At 46.8% G+C, this 16,233-nt stretch overlaps 1 protein-coding gene across 5 annotated transcripts in view; it reads right to left on the reverse strand.

Moving 5' to 3' along the window:
• The window catches only part of CDH23 (cadherin related 23), a 210,215-nt gene that overhangs the window by 98,148 nt on the left and 95,834 nt on the right, over positions 1-16,233 (reverse strand). For all 5 annotated transcript variants that reach the window (XR_010610789.1, XM_065671015.1, XM_065671023.1 and 2 more), the window contains 2 exons: positions 14,213-14,341; positions 7,109-7,187 (listed from right to left, as the gene is read on the reverse strand). Coding sequence is in view for 4 of the 5 variants with exons in the window: in XM_065671015.1 (XP_065527087.1) it covers positions 7,109-7,187; positions 14,213-14,341 (208 nt within the window). In the remaining variant the exon portion in view is untranslated. The remainder of the gene's footprint in view (positions 1-7,108; positions 7,188-14,212; positions 14,342-16,233) is intronic.

Here is a 16,233-nt window from a genome sequence, read left to right on the forward strand (position 1 = left end):
TTCTTTGCTCTGCATGAAATCAAGATGCTTTACAAAACTGTACCTGTTTCTCCTGCCCTGGACTTTAGTTTGCTCTTCTTCCCAGAAGATGCAGCTTTCTCTGGGACAACTGATTGAAGCCGAAAGCTGCGTGCAGGCACTCCTCCACACATGCCTGCTCTGCAACCAGGCATTTTTAGTATCTTCCCCAAAAGATTTAATTGCCCGTTCTAGCATAACTGGCAGAATTTTTGATCTTGCAGAGCCACAGCAGCAGCTCAGATTACATCCTCACACAGTTCCCTTTTTTAGAACTGAACATACAGTAAGAGAAAATAAAGGGAGAGTTTTATCACGCAAGGTGCAGTCCCCCTCCTGAAGCCCCCAGGAGCTGCAGCTGGGTACCAGAAAGAACAGAGACAGAAGAGTTAAAAGGTTCCTGCTCTGAGTGTAATTAATGACACGAAAGGATGCGGAGTCTTGGACCACAACCACCATTCCCCCACATCATCTAAAATGTGCTTGGTGGCTCAAAGGGAAGGCAAATCGCCAGCTCTGCCTGGCTTGGCCTTCTTCCTCACATCCTCTTTCCATGAATCTAACCCTAAAACCTGCAGGAGAGCAGACAGCGGCTGGATCGTGAGTCAAGAGGGAAAACCACTGTAAATATTTATTTCACTCATTTCCATAAACGCAACACTTTAACCCTCCACCTGAGCTCACAGAGGATTTTGGCCTAACAAAGAAGGCACAGAAGGCGGCATGCGTTCCCAGAGAGAGCTGGCTGGTCTGGACTGCCAGGCATCACCACCTCAGAGCAGCAGTTGCAGAACGCTCTCTCAGCCTGCAGTCAAAGGATGCATGCACATAAAATGGCACTTCCTTAATGGCTGCTACAACGCCTGGGCTAGACGGAGACCCACAAATCACATCTCCTGCCTCTTCCACAGCAGTAGGCAGACTCATCAGGAGACTATGAAAGGAGTACACTGTAATATTCCCAGTCTGAACCAGCTTTTAACATAAATCCCATATCTCCAGGCTCAACACCTTTCACAAAATCTTCCATTAAAAACCATCTCAGAACTGATTGCTTTCCCTAGCCCAAACAGAAACAGAGATAGCACAGGTAGATTCTTCTCCAGAGATTGCCAACAGCTTGCATACACATTAAATCCCAGGAAGTTAAATAGGAAGTCTCAGAAATTAAACAAAAATTATGCTTTTGTTTCATATTTACACATAAAAGGGAATGTATAGTTTTAATTACTGAAGGCCATTTGCTGGGAGACCACCTGCCATGCAAACCATTACCACAACCATATCTCTTTTCAGTGATTTCTGGATTGCCAGGGAGCCAAAGCAAGATGCCAGTGTGACAACAGAGCATCATTAGCAGTGGGGAGGAAGCAATTGAGCCAAGAAAAGAGGGGCTGCGGCTGCAGCCACCATCTCCTCTTTGTGCTGTCTCATCCTCATGCATTGGCAAGGTGGGGAAACCAGCCTTTGATGAATAACTTGACGTGAGGCACTTTTCCACCCATCAGCGTGTCCTCCTACAGAAATGTTCTGCTATGATGACTGCCTTTAAATCACGCTGGAAGGCCCTCCCAGCAGGTGTAATTTATGAGGACTTTAACACCCTAGTAGTTCACCAAGCGCTCAAACCGTGGGAAGAAAGACAGCATGATGTAGGCCAACCGGCAATGGGAATACTAAAACTAGCAAGTCCTTTTTCCAACGCTCCTCCCTGATGTCCCGTTTAAGGGACTCGAGGAAGTGGTTCACTTTGCCATGCCTTTATTAAGTCAGGTCAAAATACTAAGAGGGGTGACAGCAGCTGAAGGCTGGGAGACCTCTTTGGCCATTTAACCTTACCTCAAGTCAACATACTGCACTTTCAAAAGGAAGGCAACTCCAGATCTGTTAAGACTAGGTGAAACATGTTCTGAGAGCTACTGCACTGGTTTTTACATTACACACACATGTATACGACATTTTATTCCTTAGCAGGAAAACCAGAAGAAAAATGGAGAGCAATTCTTTTCAGACACGCTTTCCACTTGCTTTTGTAACTCACACTGCTATTACATTGCTCAAATAATGATTTTTAATTCATGCTTCCCTTGGGATGCACCAGCTTTAGGAAGAAAATGCTTTGCCAGAAACTGTATCAGTCTCCTAAAACAATCAACTTGGGGAAACAAAAAAGCGCCCTAAGGGTTTTTGAAGAGCCCTAAAGACCAGCTCACTGAGTGAGAGCCCTGCACACACACCCCTCTCTCCTGCAAGACTTTCCAAGCCACAGGAAGGACATATGGATTGCCCTTGTGCAATCTCCTGTTGCCCATCCATCACTGCACCTGAAATGTATCAGACAGGCAGAGACTGACATTGGAGCCCCGGGACCCTTTCCCCTGGTTTAATCTTTCAGTGCCTGCGCGAGCAGCACAGGTCACCTTCATGCCAGGACATACAAAGTCTTCTGGCTGTCCTGGAAATACATGAAACCCAAAGTTTACTGCTGGTGAGCAAAGCACAGGACTATAGTCATACAATACATTTGCCTAACAAAAGCTAGTGGGTCAGAATCTCCTCCTGCCTATTAATTAAATTGTTATTTAATTCACAATAAAAATCCTTCTCTTAAAGAGCCAAAGGATTCCCCTTGCCCCAGGTGATGTGCAGCAGCAGCAAATGTTAAAACACACTGCTGTCTGCAGGCCTGATCCTGCTAAGAGCACTGGGGCTGTCCGATTTCTACTAGGAAAATCAATCTCTGTTAGACCAGAGAGTTCCCTTAAATGAAAAGCCTTATCTAGAACAGGTCGTGTTATACAGCAAGTCACTCTCTTTGCCTGGGAAATGAAAGATGATGAGCCAAAGTCCCCGGTACAGAGGCTATCTCCATAAATCTGCCAAAAAGGAACTGTGGATTACTTTGCTGGATTAATTATCTGTCCTTCAAACAGAGTCCTGACCTCAGCGGCTGAGCATCTCCAACCTGTCAAAGCAGCTGGGAAATCAGGAAGGGAGGGCCTTTGCAAGGCCCTGGCCACAGGCTACCTGCACCCTCTTTTTCGCATGAGAAAAGCAGCAGAAACACCCATCAGAGCGATGAGTGCCCCGGCACTGGCCAACCTGTCAGCACAAGGGGCTTGAACTGCAAGATCTCAATCTGGATTTGTTTATCAAATGGCCTTTTGCAGGGCAGTGATCCCACTACTTGCAAAGTATGGGACAAAAAAGTGCATACCTTCATGGGGCTAAAACATGGAGATTGGCAGGGAGGCGGAGAAACAACTGAATGGCTTTTGTCCGTAAGATATGGAAATGATTCTCAGTGCAGGCAGGCAGGAGGCAGGCACATCTACCCTATCACAGGACAACTAGCCAAAGCCATGACACAGCTAGATCAGAGCTCCTCTGTCATTTCAGGCTTAACAGCTTTGTAAGCTGTTGGTGTAAAGTTAGAGCTAAAGCCTTTTTTTATGTGGTTATGGTTAATCTTTTAGTTTTATTGTTTTCCTGTCACAGGAGGACCTTGTGCTGGAGATAGCTATATAAATAAGAGCTGCAGTAGTATATCCCAAGGCACAGCTACCTGAGGGATGGAGCTGAAAAGGACACCAGCAATTCCAAATTAATTTTTACATCCTGCCTCCAAATCATACCAGTGCTTTAGATATTAATACCAAAGGAATGATAAACAGCTATGTCACTTTTCAGTCCTCTCACTGCTGTATATTCAACCCCAGCTAGTAAAATCAGACCAGGTACGTGTGAACGCTGTGCCTGAAGACATGGGAGAACCTGGGGCAGGCATCACCCATCCCTGCTGTGAAATCAGAACAGCATCACTGCCACCTCCCCTCGTGGAAAGGAGCTGAAGACTATAATTACAACCTCCACTGGCCATTTTCACTTTTGCTTACGGTCGGTTTCTAATTTAATTTGCTTCCCTATTCCCATATGTTAAGCTGGTTTTTTGCAAAATTGCCATAAAAATTTACCAGCTCAGGCACAAAATCTGCTTGCTGACCTTTACCATTGTGATTGAGGATAATGACAAATTAATTAGGCTTTACCTGCCTGCCAAAAAAATCGCTTGCCTTGAGCGAACAGGATTTTGGAGGCATGCTAGCTGCTGGTTCCCATGTCTGCACTCTCAGGCATCAGGAAGTAACATATTCTTTCAAAAGCAAGAATCAAATAATGTAAAGTATAAGAGAGTGCCTTGAGCAAGGCGGGGTGGCACTCACACACTTACGACTTCAGGGAAAAACTTGTCTGCTCCATGAGCATGTTTTCTTTAAAAGCTGTCCTCAGCCATGCGCCTCAACCACCGTCTGGAAGCTGACAGGAATTGGCCAATTCTCACTCTGGCAACAAACACAACCCACAGTGGAAAGAGGGCATCCTGAAGCCTGGCTTCAGGGATCTTGGAAACCTCTGCCTTAAACTGAAGGCAGGGTGAAGATGGGGAGGAGGCAGGAAGCAATAGCAGGTGCCTGCAGTTGTCCCTCAGTCCGTTCATGGGCTGATCCTTCCCAGCATACCACTCTGGAAGATGCTGGTGCCAACAGAAGGAGGACTCATCCTTGGCAGTTTTCAAAGCCAGGTTAGGCAGGTTGCCTGGTCTAGTGGGAGGTGTCTCTGCCCATGGCACAGGGGGTTGGAATTAGATGATCTTAAGGTCCTTTCCAACCCTAACCATTCCATGATTCTATGACTCCTGTCCAGTTATAAAAATACTCTGCAATTCTCATGTTTTGGGAAAAAAAATATATATATAATAATGCAAAGCAGTTTAATCACTCTTTGATGTGTTCTGCCTGATTCTCTGATATGAGAGCTGCCCCCCACCAGGCAGGACTGGGGGCAGGGATTAAGCTTCTGGCATATGCAAGCAGATGTGAAGCTGTATGCATTGATCTGCCTGCCTGTCACTCTGCACACCCCATCCTCCCCAGCCAGGCTCCAAGAGCATGCCCGGCTCCCTTCCACCATCCCTCCATCCAGCCATAATGACCAGACTGATGCTACCGTGGCATTGAGCAGGGGACACTTGCAAAGTGACATCATGACTTCTTTGCAGGAAAACCTCCTGCAAAGATAGACATGGAAAGAAGAGCACACATGAACATTCCAGGTAAAAATCCCAGGTCCAAGGTTTGTTTCCTTGATTCAGTAGAGCCGCTGTAACCGTCCAATGAGCAGAAAGGCTGACATGACCATGAATGGATGGATGCATTTAACAAATTAACCCCCTATAGATTACACAGTTGTTTCTGTAGGTTTAAGCCATCAAATAAAGGCTCTCAGAAACCCAGAGCTGTTTGTATTGCATCTGTGCTGACAAGGGAAAATTAGATACCTACAGCATAACCCATACTCTGTCAGAAAAAGGGTCTGTGGCCATCAACCGATGCCCAAAGGAGGGTGGATGAACAGGACAAGGGTGATTTCCCAGATGCTGGCTATCTTCAGACTTTGAGCTGCATGGGGCTTCTATAAGCTGAATCTTTTACCATCCTCACAGCAGTTCAACAGCCCCTGCAAAATCAGGGGTTTCAGTCCAGTCTCCAGAGAGACAAAAGCAAGTCCCTGCTGCACTTTAGTCTGTTGATACATGCAATCTGGGGGAATCTTTCACTTAATTCATGCCAGGGGGAACATTAGAATAAATTGCAGAGGAAATTAAGAGGAATAAATAATCCTTGCATCTTCAAAGGCACACTAACCAGGGTACTTGCAGTCAGGATCCGTGGACTTGAAAATCAGGGTGAAATCACCTTGACCCTAAAGGTTGATTAAAAGAGAATTTGAAACGTCTGGGCTTTGAGGAACTGGGAAATTATTTCCATGCATGTAGCTTGAAGGAGCTGCCAACCAGCACCTGAGGCATGTGGCACAGCAGGGAGAGCAGGCACTACAGCCATTTCTTGCTCTGAAGATCTCTCCAAAAAAAAGCAATACCAGAAACACGTTACAACCCAGACCCACCAGGCTGGTCGCTTGCTCCTGGGTTAACCCAAGTAGTCTGTCTGTCCCCAGTGCACAAAGCAGGGTCCAAGTGCAGTCCAGTGAACATGAAAGTCTGCCTTGGCTATAGCAGAGGCTCACTGACCTCAAGGCATCTTCAGTAAGATGGGTCCAGTTCCCAAAAGTTACCTTTACAACGCACAATTGTGTTTTATCTGGAAACACCTGCCCAGACTGCCCTGCCCGTGGCTCTTTAGACATCAGAAGAGATCCACAAACTACGGGCCCAAAGGAGACAAGCACTGCCCAGCCAGGATCCTTGGGTGACCAGCTGCATCACTTTCAGCAAGGTACCCACACACCCTGGGAGGAGTACCCTGGGCTTCAGAGTCCCCTAAGAAAAAGGGATCAAGCCACATGCCTGTCAGAAGGCAGAAACCTTCCACTGCTTGAATTAACCTTAATTCTCTAGCCCTGTACCCTCGTGGCTCCAGCCCTGTACCCTCGTGGCTCCAGCCCTGTACCCTAGTGGCTCCAGCCCTGTACCCTAGTGGCTCCAGCCCCTGCACCCTTGTGGCTCCAGCCCCTGCCTCCCAGCTGGTGAAGCTCTGGCAGTGCTTTGGGAGGCCAGCCCTTGAAGGGGTGGGTGGGGGAAGCTGTGGCTTTTGGGAAACTGCAGAAGCTGCCAGGAGCCATTCAGCCCATAATCAGTCCCATTCTCTCCCTAAACAATAAACACCGCACTGCCAGCAAGAGTTTTATGCCCAGCTCTTTGCAGGTCTCCTCCACGACGCTGCGTAAAGCAGAGCTGTTTGTAGCTCATCATTAGGACAGAAAGATTTTGCTATGAGATATTCTGAAATCTGTTAAAAATAACGTCTGCTGCTTGAGGAAAAAGGGGATGCCACAAATGAAGTGCTCCAACAGCGCTGAAAGCAAAGAAAGCTTTTCAGGGAGGTAAAAGCTTTCGGTTGCAGCAGTAAGCTACAGTAATTAGTGATGTTGAATCAAAAGAGCAAGCAGCACAGTCAAGGAGATACTTAACCAAATATGATTTCCCAGGCACAGGATGTACAAAGACTTATTGCAGGGCTAGGTCGTCTATCCCCACTAGGCTCCCCACCACAGTCTCTCCACAACTTACCTGAGACAATGGTGTAGCCGATGCCCCGGGGACGGCCCTTGTCCTGGTCTATTGCTGTTATCATCCGCACGGTGGTACCCTGGGGAGGGAGAGGAGACATGCATTACAGTCACCCCAGATGAGCACTTCTGGGGCTCCTGGGGTGCCCTCCTAAGGCCTTGCACTTCTTACCATGAATCATGTGCTTAGGAAAAGGACAAGCATGTCTTGTCCAGACCTGTCCAAGCACAAAGCATGTCATGGAAAAGTCCCATCACCTGCTTCTTGGGGCAGTTCAGGCTCACTACTCCTCACTCCTGTGCAAGCTGCAAAACTTGCTAGCCACAGTAGGATGTAGCTGGCAATGCTGAGAGCATGACCAGGGGAACATGACCTGTAAAAGAAGCACTGAGCAGGATGAGTTTGACTTCCTAGGTTTATACCAAGGTAAGTGTCTGTAGGGACTGGAGAGAACACCACTAGACACATTCCTCATGCTGCTCATCTCCTGCCTAGAGGGAAAGGATTTGAAGCAAGGTCAGTGTGGTAAGCACAGCTGTGAGTGCTCAAGGAAGAAGAGGAAGGTGCAGCAATGGCAAAACCATGCCTCCTCATAGCATTACAACTGCACAGGCTGTGGCTGACAGGCAAAGCTTACACTCCTGCACCACAGATACTTTCACTCTTCAGGCTCTAGATAAACAAAGGCAACAATTCACCCTCACCACAAGCTTCAGCACAGGTCACTATGCTACTTCTATCTACTGTTGGCTTCCCAGTTTCAACTGGTCCTCTTCTTCCCCTGCATTCTTCAAACGAGGCACCCAGGCAACAAGGAATGCTCTGCTGGCCATTGGCATCCAGCTGTATAACTTACTAGGCAAGCTGCAGAGAATTTAATTGAAACCTTTAAGGAGAAGGAGGGTTGGACAGATGCTGAGAACAGGGATTGCCCACAGGCAGGATCTTCTGCAACTGTCAGCTCACCCATCTCACCCTCCATCCTTCAGGACCGACCTGTTTCCTACAGCCTGGGAGACAGGTCCCCGAGCCCAGGAATCCCCCAGAAGTGATGAATAACATAATAGTCACCCAAAATTCTTGTTTAGTGCTTTAAATAAAACCATCATGTGCTTATGTCAAGTCCATAAGCTGTACTTCTCCACTGCACTGCGGTGAGCCCATGTGAATACAAACACATGCACATGCACATAATTAATGTAGTGTGAAAAAAATTACAACTCAGCTGTTCTTGTTTCCATTGGTTTATTAACAGTGGGAAAAAAAAGCTGCTTTTATTTTTTGCCCTCAAAGGAAATGTCAACAGAGGCGTTTGCATATCTAACGAGGGAGCACAGTGGAAGAGCAGTGTTGCATTTGCCATGCAATCCATCAGTGGAAGGCCAAAGGGAAAGCTGCTGCAGAAACATCACCAGTGGAATGTAGGGACTTGCCATCTTCCCTTGCTTTCACAGCCATGCCCCTGTGGGATCGATGGAGATGCTTAACCACTGCTGGCCATAAAGAAGGCTCCTGGGACCAGGCAGACTGCCCATGCCCTGATCTCTGAGGGCATTTCAGTGGACTCCTTAAGTAAATCCATGTTATTAACCGATAACATTAGCCATAAATCCCAGGTCACTGGCCTTTGAGCAGTACTCGGCTGGTGAGGCTCAGCAGCCACCGGAGAGCCTCTAAATCACTGACAATAACTGTGCTTTCCAAAGGAGCAAGGATAGATAAAAAGCACAAGAAAAGCAGGAAAGAAGCAGGTGGAAAAGCGGAACAAGGGACATGGAAAGGAGGGCAATGCAAAGTAGAGAGAAAAAAAAAGGGCAGGCATGCAGTGCAGCAGTTTCCCCCAGCATACTCTGTTTTAAGCTGCTGTCCCCATGGGGAAGGTGTGAGCCCCCCTCTGCTCCCTGGCAAAATGAGAGCTCCTCCATGGCAGAGGCGGTGGGCGAAGGCTCTTGGTCCACCTTACAGCTTGCTCATCACCTGTCAAAAAGTGAGGGAGCAGCACAGAATGATAAGTGTCGCCTGCTGTGCAGCACTTTCAAAGGGAAGGCAGCTGCGGGAGAAGGCAGGGCTGCCACGATGGCTGAGGAATAGCAATCGGCCCACCACACTGCGGCCGCTTTATCTGTGGGAAAGGTCCCTCCTGTAGCAGCCAAGGGGAAGGGCTGTTGGGAGAGATAAAAGGATGAATGCAGATGTTGCAGCAGGAAAAGTTAGGGAGGGGAAGAGGGGGAATCTCATTCTGATATCTTAGCAGCGTGTGCCGTAGAGACATTCATAGGAGAGAAATTATGTAGACATCTGATCACAAGAATGAGGGCTGTTAGAGAGCACTCCAAGGTTCAACTGCAAGGCCTTGGCAAGCCCATGAGGATGGTTTCCATGCTCCTGGTTTTTGAGTCTAGTCTCCCCCGTTCTCCTTGCAGACCTGTGTGTCTCTTCCTTCTTCACAAACCCCTTCACCAGCCCCTTCTGGGGATGAGCAACACTTCACCAGTGACAGAGAAATACATGCCAGAGTGAAGCTGACCTCCTTAACATTTGTGGATGCCATCTCCTGGAACCACAGGAATGACAGGAACCTGGGCACCTCTTTGCATCCTCCCCGGTTTCCATCCTTCCTAATACCTCTTTTACAAGAGTCTTCTAATATCCACAAAACTGGTAGATCCCAGCTCCCGAGAATGAATGATCCCTCCTCAGGCATTCACATTTTATGACCTTGTTTATGTGTTTATGACCTTGATCGTTCTGGGGAAGAGACTGAACAATTGCCACAGGATACACATAATGTTTATCCACATCACTGGTGGCAATTATTGGTTTTGTAGTGAGTGGTAAGAACTGATGAAGATAGCCTCGAAGCATGATAGGTCAACATGGCCAACAGGAAGGAGTATTCCATTCAACATGTGTTGGAGTAAGATGATGAGATGCAAAACATGATTGTACACACAGGCTATACTTATCTCTTAGTTCCTCTGATGATCATGAAGCCTTGCCCAGAGGCTTCTATACCAGCAGAGGTAACTAAACAGAGAGGAGAGACTAGAAACAAGAAAACACCCAAACCAAACCAAACCAAACCAAGCCCTTGATCACAGTCATACCACAACAGCAAGAACTGACCTCTCAACAATCACATCTCAACAATTTCCAGTTTTTCTTCCAAAATCCTATCAGACCTCAGCAATATTCATTTTACTGTCTAGGTCTTAGCACAGTAAGGGCAGAAGATGCTGTGCCCTGGCTCCCTGAGGCAGCCAACTGCACCCCTAAATTGGAGGGGACAGTCTCTAGTCAAGCACATCTGGCAAGGCTTCTACTTACTCATGGACACACCATGTTGACTTCCAGTGCTAACAACTCTGCCTAGGTCTCACCCCAAGTATTTGTCACACAAACCTACAGCTCTCCATCTCTAAAATATTCCTGACATTTCTTAAAACAAGCACCAACTTGCCTATCATAGGCAATGGTGGCTGCAAAGAAAGCACTCTGCTGGTGGGTATAGACTGATGCACCAGAACAGAATAACTCTTCCCTCTAGGGAAGGAGGAAGAAGGTTTAGAAAAGTAATAATCTGGAAAAGCCTATGCTTAAAAAAAAGGCAAAGAAAATAAAAAATGGCACATTATCCAAACAAAATCTGAGGGTTTTCTGAAGAGGGGCAGGGGTAAATCAATCCTTTTTTAATAAAAGCCTGAGCTTTTAATAAAGTGCTCACACTGATGGGCTGGAAATATTGTAAGAAAGAATTAACTCGGAGCTATTGAGACTCTATGGCAAAAATAGCACTGATTCTACATTATTTCTTCAATCCAAGGACTTTCTGAGGAGTAGGGGGATGGTGCTGAAGAATTAAAATTGTTTTAATGATATTTGACATGTACTATCCTATTGCAAGGGAATACAACTTCTCGTCTTGGAACCAAGCATCAATGGGGTTTGCTCCTGCTCTTGCCTGCACTTGACTCTCTGGGATGAAGCACACTCTCATAGACCTCAGCTTGCCTTTTAGCAAGTGGATTCCTCCTCTTTCATCCCCAAAGTGAAGCTGCCATGCTGTATGGACCATGCCCTGGCAGAGGTCTAAAAACAGGGGGTCATCAGGCCAACAGAATCTCTGCAAGAGGAAATGGCCCCTCTCCTCCAGCTGCTATTGAGTTGTCTGGAGAACATCAACAATGCAGTCCGGTCTACAAACACTGTGAGGATGCACACCCAAGAAGACCCTAAAGATGAAAAATACAATGTCACTAAGCTTTACCACAGCTACAGGCAGCTTTGGTGCACTTAGGTGCCCTGGGAGAGATGTCTGAGGCATGCTGGGAAGATGGACAGCATCAAGAAAGAAGAAACAACACCTCCAGGAACCTCTCCTCACTGCATCTTCTTCCTTTGCCTGATAAGAAATTCCTTTATCCTCAGTGTCCGAATAAGCATGTGCCCAAAATGCATCTGAATCATGCTACCAGATCCCAGCCTGAGAAAAATCAGAGCTACAATGGCACTTCTCTCTCCTCTCACACCCCTCCACCCCTTTTTCTTCTTCTCTTACAGGATTAGGGACTTGAAAGGCAAAGCGCAGCCCAGCGCTGCAGCAGGAGGAGGAGGGGGGAGCGCTTCAGAAAGCTGCCACGGCAAAAAAAATCCCATTTCTCACTTCTTAATTCCAGTCAATTCCAGTCAAAGGGCTGATAGAGATCTGTTTGCGGTAATTTGCTGCAGTTTATCCACTCTTTTCACCTTCTATCGGCTCTTCACTGACGGGCTGGCTGACATGCTGTTACTCGAGTGAGGAAATTAAAATTTGATGCAATAATCCCAAATAAGAAGGATTTTATTAGGTAATGTATACACTTTAGATGAGGTATTCTTGCCTGATATATTGATAGAGGAACACAGACATGCTGTGCACCACAGATAAAAAGAAAGGCAAGAGAGACGGAGAGCGGGCATGTAGAGCAGAAGCAAGTCTCTGCTTTGTAGATTTAGGGCTGGGATGTGATTTCTCGAGCACATTTTGACCTGCTGAGCCTGATGGCAGGGCAAACATCACCCACAAATGCACTGCAGCCTGTCTGCTTGACCTGGAAGTCTGCTTTTGAACAGAAGTTGACCAAGCCCAGACTCCTCATCCAAATTTGCTATTATCTTTTCAGTAATCAAGCCATTCTGCAGGGTGACAGTTGCTACTCTGCATGTGCAACTGGTTCCCTCAGGTGGTAGGGCAGAGCTGATGAGAAGACTTCCCATGGAGAGATGATAATGCATGTTAAACCCCAGGTTTGCAAACCACATCCTTGTTTCGGTAGTGATTTCTCCTGGGAAAGATGGGACTTTGGGCCCAAACCAGAGAGCAGTATCACTCAAAGTACTGCCCACATTCAGCAGTCTTCCTCTTCACCATGTCTGATGACACCTATCCATCTTGGATACCTCAGTGCCTTTGGAGATATTACACAGGGTCAAGAGAAATTAAAATCCCTAAACCCTTCAGAAAACTGACAGTTTCGTGAGCACATCTTCATTCATTTCCGATTTTAGGTTACACAGCTATTATTTGCTGCTTTGCCTGCTGCAAACTGTATATTCTGGGAATAACGCTGGTACACATCAGTGTACCAACACAAACAGATTGTTGAGCTTCAGCTGATAAATATTAACGATGTCTACCACTAATTTGAGAGAGGTCCCCTTTCCTGGGTACCAGGTCACTCCACGAAGGAGATGCAGTCTATAATTATTTATACTTGTGAGTCTTCCATTTCTGCAATTTCATTGAACGCTTTTTTTCCCCTCAGTTAAGTGTGATCTAAGTTGTGGTTTTTCTTCCCTGCCAGCTCATGTTGCCCCCCCACAGAAACACTCCTTAATCTCAACAGCACTGAAAGGCATTGAAACTTTCAGTTCATGAAAGTAATTCATGAAGCCATTTTTTGGCCATTGTCAGGCCAACAGATAGGTTGTGTGCTGTCTGACCATGGGATTTGTGACAGTAGGACTCAGCCCTATTGATCCAGCACTCTGCATGCCATAAGAGCCAGCGTTTTGCTCTGAAGTGAATAAAAAGGAATGAACTGAAGCAAGCTGGGGTTCCCCCTAGCAGTGCATGAACTGAGCCAACAGGCGTTTTGGATCCAGTGCACAAGAGGTGTTGCAGGACTCATGTGTGGTATTGATTTTAGGGCAGAAGGTTTTTCCATCCATATACAAAAATACTTGCCCTATAGACAAAGAGGTGGGATACACAGCCATGCCTTGGGAAGGCGGATACTGCTCAGTACCGGCTGATCTTTGGGCTGAAGGTCCTCAGGCTAAAGACCCTGGGCATGCTTGCTGCTCACAGAGCAAACAGCTCCCAAAGCCAAAGCTGCCTGCCACGCTCCCCGTCATCTGCTGCAGAGGACAAAAACCCTGCTGTATTTAGAGACTGGGAGACGTTTTCCACAAACAGTGAGTTTGCTGACAAACTGGGTTTCAGAAGAACTAAAATGATTGGATCAATTTGGCAAAACCTGGGGAAAAATACTCAAAGTGCTGAAATGGCTGATGATTCCGGCACTTTCAAAACTGGCTCATTTCAGGAACGGTTAAGTTTTTCTTCAAGTTTTCTGTTAGAAATGGCACACATATACACTGTGGGGAGGAACTTAGGGTTACCAAGAACAACATAAAGCCTTTTTAAAATGTAAGAAAAAAGTGCTTAGGAAATCGTCTTATTTGAGCTTTAGGCTTTCTAAACCTCCTGGCTTAGGCTCCCTTTTTTAAAGAGGGCAAAATATTTTGGGGTGACTTGAAACGTATTGTTTCGGAAAGAAAGAGATCTGCCTATGTTTGGATGCCATTTGTATCTCATGATTCAGAGCATTTGTGCTTTAGCATGGAAACAGGGCACCTCTTTGCACCCAAGCCACAAACAACAGGGCAGAGCAATGCATACCTGTGATAGATGGAAGGAGAGACAAATATCTCTGCAAAGAGGTATTCCTCCAGCTCTTTTGGGATACCTTGTGCTTTCTGTCCCATAGCATGCTCCATCCTCCCTTGGCCCCCAGTGCATCACCGTGGTCATGCGCACTGGAGCGAAACAGCAGCCCTTACCGGAGGCGAGTTCTCGTAAATGTTCGTGCTGTAGGGCAGGTTGATGAAGATGGGGTCCATGTCCTGCACATCCGTGATGGTGATTGCCAGGTTGGCCAGAGTAGACAGTGGCTTGGTTTTATCTTGGTCCTTGAAAAACACAAGGGTCAGGGTGAGGGAGAGAAAGGATTTCTATTAGACAAACAGAATTATTCAACAGCTTTAAGTTTCTCAGTTGTAGTTGGGTCAAAATTTCTGAGTAGTCCAGGTAATCATCTCTTTTTCAAGCTACATGCTGAAATTATTGTCCACTGCTCCTCCCTTTGAGTTTAAATGAAATGCAATATGCATTTCACTGCAGCATTAACCCCTTAAAAGAAAGCAAGCACCAATTCAGTTTTCATGATATTTCAGTTGAAAAAGAAACGCTGTTCAACAGTGCAGCTACAGCCTACAGTACCTCTGCACCATAAGACCTGAGTGTGGCTGCCAGCAGTCTCATACCCACACATCACAGCAGGGCATCTCATACCCCCCAGCACCAATGCTTCTGCACAGCTTGGGCTCCGTCAGCTGGAACATGACAAAGCCCACCGGCTCCCTCATGTTTCCACTGCTCTTCGTCACCCTGTAGGCTGTGTTGCAATCCCAGCTTTATTCTTTTCTGTATTTGCTGCTCTGAGCTTTGCAGAGTGTATGTACACTAAGTGCTGCTTCTGTTCTCATAAGATGCCTCAGCTCTCACACAGAAGGCAGAGTGGAAACCACAACCACAGAATACATCCTCACAGTAGCAACCTCCTTTCCACTGGGCTAATGACTTCAGCTCTGATAAACTGCAAACCTCCTCCCTCCCACCTTGCATGGGAACTGGCAGGATAGGGGTAACCAGGACCTGCTTTTTGACGCAAGTCAAGCGGCTTCCATAGTTGTGGGGAGATGGGGAGCCATCCTACCTGCTCTGCAAAGCAGGTCACAAGCAAGCAGCAATCATACAGTGAGTGTCAGTGGCTTATGAACAGTTAAATGCTTCCAGTAGGAGCATCGTCGCTCTTACACCCTCTCACAACCCATCAGGATGGAGCTGCAAGCACTTTCCCAGTGCAAGACCCTTCTCTGGCAGCCAATACAACAGCAGTACACACTGCCACCAGCTTTGTCCTGGCAGTGCCCTGTTGACACCATTTCTCTTGCTGCAGCCTTGTCCCATGGATGCTCAAAAGTGACCCCAATGCCCACAGCCCTTTCCTAAAAAGGCAGGAGAAAACAGATAACACATGAAAGGAATGAAATAAATCTCTCCTTACTCCCTAAGCAAGCACCGTGGTGAAAGGCAACCATTAGAGGTTACTGCACACTTCTGCAAACTGGCTCTGAACAGCAGCAAGGACTGATTGCCAGAAGATTAATGTTAATTTAAACCGTATTCAACAACACAGCTTGCACATTATCCTCTTAACCTGCAGGCCTCAGCGTTTATGGCCTGGATGGATGCTTATTTCTGACTCACATTCTGCTGTTAGCGTTATCAGGTTGAAGTCTTTTGTTTCTTCAGATGCTAGTTTTTTCCCCCTCCCCCTTCACCTCTTAAATTTTGGTTAAATGTTTACAGATAGCACTGAAAAAGCAAGCAAGTTTCATCACCTGCCATCTCTCATGCTGCCCTTTCCAGGCTCTTTCTGCTTTTGCTGCCCTGCATCATTGGGATGACATGGTTCCTGCCTTGAAGCAAGGCTCCACAAATCTTCTTCCAACCCTTACAGCCACTGCAAATTCACTGTCACCCCAGTACCCATTCCAGACCATGCAAACTCTTCATCAAGCAGGCAAAAGACTCCATTTGCTCTTCCAGCTCCTGCTATACTGGTGCACTCTTGTTCTTCTTTCCCAGACTGTGCTGCCCCAAGGTTTCTTGTTGCCCCTCTGCTAGAAATTACCAGTGCCCTGTGACCGAGCTGAGGAGAAATTCCCACAGCTGCAACCAAGCCCCATTCAGAGATTTAAGTCTCTGAACTCCCTGAGCTGGAAATGACTAAAAGCCA

The sequence above is a fragment of the Lathamus discolor genome, chromosome 3 (genome assembly GCF_037157495.1).
Source record: "Lathamus discolor isolate bLatDis1 chromosome 3, bLatDis1.hap1, whole genome shotgun sequence".
Lineage (NCBI taxonomy): Eukaryota > Metazoa > Chordata > Aves > Psittaciformes > Psittacidae > Lathamus > Lathamus discolor.